The sequence below is a fragment of the Plectropomus leopardus genome, unplaced genomic scaffold (assembly GCF_008729295.1).
Source record: "Plectropomus leopardus isolate mb unplaced genomic scaffold, YSFRI_Pleo_2.0 unplaced_scaffold12582, whole genome shotgun sequence".
NCBI classification, from domain to species: domain Eukaryota; kingdom Metazoa; phylum Chordata; class Actinopteri; order Perciformes; family Serranidae; genus Plectropomus; species Plectropomus leopardus.
The window spans coordinates 771-6691 of record NW_024613373.1 but is presented as its reverse complement, the minus strand read 5'-3'; the positions used below and the strand labels follow the sequence as shown (position 1 = coordinate 6691).

The window sequence follows — 5921 nt, the reverse complement described above, 5'->3', positions numbered from 1 at the left end:
CCTACTCTTCAATATAATGGAACCAGATGTTACTCAGCTTGTGGTGCTCAAAGGCCCAAAAAAACATTTAAAAAAACTCAACCTTTCCTTTCAGAAATCATGGCCCCGGTTACTCAAGATCCACAGGGCTTGTTGTGAGCAGTTTCATGTAGGAACAATTTTTTTGTCTAACGAATTACTCCTGGCAACTGCATCACCTCACAGAAGGAAGCTGCTAGCTCAGCAAGCACCACTGAGTTAGTTTATGTTGCAGCTCAGCTGAGGAGGACTCCATTAATGTTTACATCAGGAGTACAAGCCTCTCATCCATGTTTAGATGCATGCAAATTTTGTGCAGTGATATGGTTGGCAGGTATAGACTGGTTAAACCGGGTGAACTGCCCTTTTAAGATTTAATGAATATTCATGAATTCACTGTGCAGTTATCCGTTACCACTTTTTTCTGTTCTACAGGTGTTCAGCCACAGATAAATCACCCCACATGCATTTTATCTGTCTAGTTAGAGTTGACACTAAACATAATTCTTCTGGTGCACGACCTGGTGTATATAAGCAGCCAGCTGGTTTTTCAGGGATACATCAACATCTAACGCATTACAGCCACTACTCCAGTGAACAGACAGACTATTAGGGACCATTTGCTATGCCATCAGGACCATAAAACAGACAAAATGTGAAAACCCTTATTGAGCTCTCATATTAAATTTATTCCTATTCCATTTGTGGCAGAATAGAACACGATGGGAATGTGGGATGCGCATCAGAGGTTCAACTTCTATCTGAACATCTAAAAATTTAGAGAAAAACCCAGTCCTATGTTTTCAGGCTTCCTTTTCTGTTGTACAGTAGGGTGCATCCATATGAGAATGCAGTAAGGTGTAAAGACAGTATACAGTGAGTCGTTCTTTGTTGCCTGGCTTTACACTTTCCTGTTGGATTTCTGAGCAGGCAGAGCTGAAGCTCGCTCGATACCTTCCCACACTTTGATTTGTTTCTATAAACTGCTGTCCGTCTCTCTTCTTTCTTTCAGCCTGTGTGAGTGTGTGCACTCCACAGCGGCTCACTCTGTCGCACGTCAAACTTCACACCTTGCTAACATCGATTAACACCCAAATCCCCCTCTACAGGTGCTGAGAATAAAAGCAAACAATGGGCAGGGATTTGCTTTTGGCTCATTAGATAGCCATTTGATTCTATTTGTGCAACAACACAGAGAATGAACTGAAGCCACTTTGTCATGGAGGCTTTGACCAATGGCTCAAATTATACAAAAACATCATAATCCTTTGAAAAGGAGAATCAGACTGCATTTGTCAGTTTTATGGCTCAATGTTCTCTTTGGCTTTTGCAGCAGCTGCTTTGTTAACTCAGAGGTGGCAGTCCCTTATTGATTTTGTAATTCATCCCTCTTAATCCTATCAATACTGTGTCTTTTTCAGCTAAGACCGGCTCTCTCCCCTGCAGTCTTGACATACTGGCTCAGTGCCTTCCCTCTCCAGGTCAAAGGTCATTTAGCATCTTCGCCAATCAGGCCACCATTGTAGTATGACTGACAGGGCCACATGCAGAGATTTCTGGGGTCTCCTGGGGCCAAGATTTAGCAAGGCAAGGCAGGCAACCACACCACCCCATTGGGGATGCCTTGTGTGTAGATAGGCATGTGTGTGTACGTCTGAGTGTGTGCAGGGATGTGTTTAAGCGTGTTTGCGCTGTACTGTAGCTCAGGCCTGGCAGTGCTCCAGTGCTCCGAGCTAATGGAGTGCTAATGTCCCCAGTGTGCCCTTGTTTACTGAACAGCTAAATACAGGAGGAGGAGAAGGGAGCCTTTGCAGACTGAAGCATGACACAGCCTGCAATTTTGAATCACTGTTCTCATAACACTTCCTGCATTTGCTCCCTTTATGGCTCTGGGCCATAAGCATTCCTCATAGGCTGTGACTCGCTGTTTGATCTTGGACACCTGCAATATTTTCTATTGATGTTCACCTTTTTTTTTATTTCCTTGTGGCCTTTTTACAGAAAATGATGTAGCTTCACCGATGTTATACTGACGACACCCAACTGTATCTCCTACTGTGATCCATGCAGTGTTAACTCGCTTTTAAACTGCACTGAATCTAAAATCCTGGATGGCGAAAAACTTCCTTCATGCTGAACAAGAATAAAATTGACAACTGCAATCACAATCAAAGCCCTTGGGCGTTTGTGATTACATCTAAAGTACCATGTAAACAAAATCTTGGCATTATCTTTGATTCTGGTGTAAAAATTGATAAACTAATTAACTCAGTTATCAGCATTAGCTTGTTTCAGTCTTGGATCACTTGCAAAAGTAAAATAATTTCTACCGGTTACACATTTTGAGACTACAGTTCTTGCTTTTGTTTCCTTTTTCCTAGATGACCACAGTTCTCTATCTGTATGAATCAGTCAGTCAGCCCTTTCTCGCCTGCAGCTTTTTCAATATGCTGCACTAAGACTCCTCGCTGGTACCAGTAAGAGACCATAGCTCCCTTGTACTGGCCTCTCTTCACTGGTTACCAGTGAAGTGCAGAATTGATTTTTAAGATTTTGTTATTTGTTTTTGAAGAACAGCATGGAATGGCACCAGGAAACATCTCTGGACTGCTCATCCCTGCTCATGGATGTATAGAGAGAACTGAATACAGGGTTGGAGGCAGGCCTGCATTCTTTCCCAGGAAAGTTGCTCAGTGGCGCATGAAGCCAAAAAAAAAAAAACTTTATTTCTGCAGTAAGAAAGTACCTGGGTCCTAAACATTGAGGAGCCGTTAGAGCAAGTTTACTAGAGATTTTCTCTGCCCACGATGGCTTTTTTCAATTTAGCCTTTTATTAAGTTCAGCTGGGATAAAATTATTTAATTGTGCAGCTCTTCTAGACTCTCAATGTATTATTGGAACAAATGGATCAAAGTCTGATAGTAAAACAAGTTATTTCTGGAAGGTTATGGCGCTCAAAAAATGTATCCACTCATCTCTAGACATATTTTTTCACAATGTTAGTCTATGGGAAAAAAGTCTTTTTGGGCCCCATGGCATCACATGATGGAGCTGGATGTTGTAATTCCATGTTTGGCCAATATGTCAATTGGCTTCGAAGCCCAGCGCTGTTCCTGGGGGCTTGCTTCCGACCTTCTCAGATCTGGTGACCAATTACTGCTCACCTTCCAGTTAAAAAAATAGGAATGGGACCGAGCACTTTCAGCTGTTGGCCGTAAATTGTGGAGTTGTTTGCCCCTAACAGTCTTTTCCAGCTTTACCTGTTAAACCTGTCTAAAGACCCATCAGCTTTCTTTTGTCTTTTAACTATCATCATGAAGACAAGCCTGGCCACGCTCTGGTTTCTATTTGTTTGTATTTTGTTCAATTTTTTTGTTTTTGGGATGCTGTTTGTGTTATGATTTTTTCAAGATATTCTTTGCTTTTATTAATTTATGCTGTTATTTATGACTGTGTTTTTATTTTCATTAATTTTTTCACTTAGCCAATTCAGTTCTTCAGGTGTTAGTGCAGGAACTAGCAGCTCAGTTTGTTTCTGAATAGGGAAAAACACTAAGACCATTGTGCTTTACGTCATTTAGTGATACTCAGTGTTGCAAATGAAAACAGTACTTTTACAGTCACTAATTCTCTACATACACAAAACTTTTATGGAGTTCATCTACGTCTCTATAGATAAATAATCTCCCCCTATTCTTTTTCTCTCCATCAGTGGGTGAAGGCAAAAATCTGATCCCCATGGACCCAAACGGCCTGTCTGATCCATACGTGAAGCTCAAGCTAATACCAGACCCCAAAAATGAGACCAAGCAGAAGACCAAAACCATCCGCTCCAACCTCAACCCCAAATGGAACGAGACCTTTAATTTGTGAGTAAATGACACATTGTCACCTCTGTCCCTAACAGCGGCTACGCCACACTTTGGGATATGTTGAAATGTTACATTATCAATTTTTTTAAAAGGAAGTGTCAGCAGTAGCTACATTAAAAAAAATACTGTATCTTCTAATGCTTATTCTTATACTTTTAGTACTGCTGACACTGATGTGGCTGCTGTTAAAATGTGTTTTATTTATTTTAATTCTTTTTTTCCATAAATTATTGAAATTAAATTATTTAGTGTTTTTAAGTCATTAATCATGTTATTAGCACTACACAACTACTACCACTATACTATTATCACTGCTATTACTATCACTACAAATATATAACAAACATAAAACGATATAACATATAACAATAAAGTGCAATGCTTTACAATCACCTGATGTCTGAATGTAAAAAATGTGTATCTGTGTGTTGTACAGCAAGCTGAAGCCTTCAGATAAGGACCGCAGGCTGTCAGTGGAGGTGTGGGACTGGGACCGGACCACTAGGAACGACTTCATGGGGGCTCTTTCCTTCGGCGTATCAGAGCTCATGAAGGCCCCAGTCTGTGGCTGGTAATGCTCACTTCCATGTTGTTATTCACCCTGACGTATTGTTTGAAAGTTTCCAGTTTGAGGCCCGGCAGCTATTAAGCTCACGCACTCTATGATATATGTTATTGGACACTTAAAGGCTTCATTAAAGTTTAAATATTTAAAAAACCCTAAATAACTGTTTCATATTCAACGTTGTTTTTATTCCAAAAGTGCTAAGGTGCACAAAGGTGCAAAAGTATCAACAGTAGGTCGAGTTTGGGCAATAACTTCTTCTGTATTGATTGATGGCCACCTCGAGCCAAAACAAGTGTAAATTTGTCCGATATTTGTGTCATGCTGATTTGAAACCCAGCAGAGGCAAATAGGCTTTTGGTTCCAGACATTATCCAGACCCAGTTAGTCTAAATCAGTGGAAAAGTAGAATACTAGAATAGAAGAAGGGAAGACGGTTGAATAAAACTGTTCTCACAAAGTTTGCTGTCTCCCTCCACCTACCCATCCTTCTCTTACAGGTATAAGTTACTGTGCCAGGAGGAGGGGGAGTACTATAATGTTCCCATCTCAGAGGAGGATGACGGGAATGAGGAACTGAGGCAAAAATTTGAGGTGAGGACTGTGCTCAAATAATCACTATTATCACTTTTTGTCTCTCTTTCTGTTTGTTGACTTGAACTATTGACTTGAGTTCTTGTTTAGTCTTTGCAACATCAAAGTGTGTCAACCATTGGCTTTCATCGAGAGTTTTTTCGTCCGGATATGTAAAAACTACCGAGGACTTGATATTTACATTGATAAACCTGACTCATTGTTGATGTGGTAATTCTGTATTTGGCACAGTCCTGCCTGGCTGTGTGACTAAGGCAGCCGTTAAAGGCGGACAACATCTTTCCGAAATCACTTTAACCTTGTTAATCCCATTCAGCCTTTTCCTTAATTCACTGTAAATGGGTGAGTATGAGTGTGTTCATGGCTGGCTTCAGCCACTTAAAAAACGAGCATGTGTATTAGAATTTGGAGATGATGGTCACATGCTCTCCTCTGCTACAGCTAATAAATTAATAATCACAGTGTGACAGCTGCAGCTTTCAGAGACCTCAGCAGCTCGTGGTCTTTTTGCACTCTGAGAATTCACTCCTGCAGTGAACGTGTGAGTTGTGTGTTTGTCGACGATTGTTAGCATTTTGTTCCTCCATCAAAGAGATTCCAGCCTGGAGTTGAATCAAAGCTGCCCAACAACAGCCACTAATGTCTTTTTTTTCAGTAAGAGCTGTCTTTTAATCTACAGAGCCACTTTGTTTGACAAAAACCTTATAATTTATTTACAGTGAAGTCCAAGATGTTTTGATGAAATATTTTTCATGACTTTTTGTATCATTATTTAGTAATGATCAGGCAAACTGGCTTCTGTTTCAGATGTGTTGAGATTGAAAACATGAAATTCAATTGGACTTTTTAACATAAAGAATTTTTTTTTTTTA

General features: G+C 40.3%; 1 protein-coding gene across 1 annotated transcript; it reads left to right on the top strand.

Moving 5' to 3' along the window:
* Nucleotides 1–3730: 3730 nt before the first annotated feature.
* LOC121963805 (protein kinase C alpha type-like) lies at nucleotides 3731–5049 on the top strand (the record flags this gene model as incomplete). Its single annotated transcript, XM_042514050.1, has 3 exons — nucleotides 3731–3887; nucleotides 4327–4461; nucleotides 4956–5049. Coding segments are annotated over 3 exons (386 nt in total), but the record flags the coding sequence as incomplete, so codon positions are not given.
* Between the last annotated feature and the right edge of the window lie 872 nt (nucleotides 5050–5921).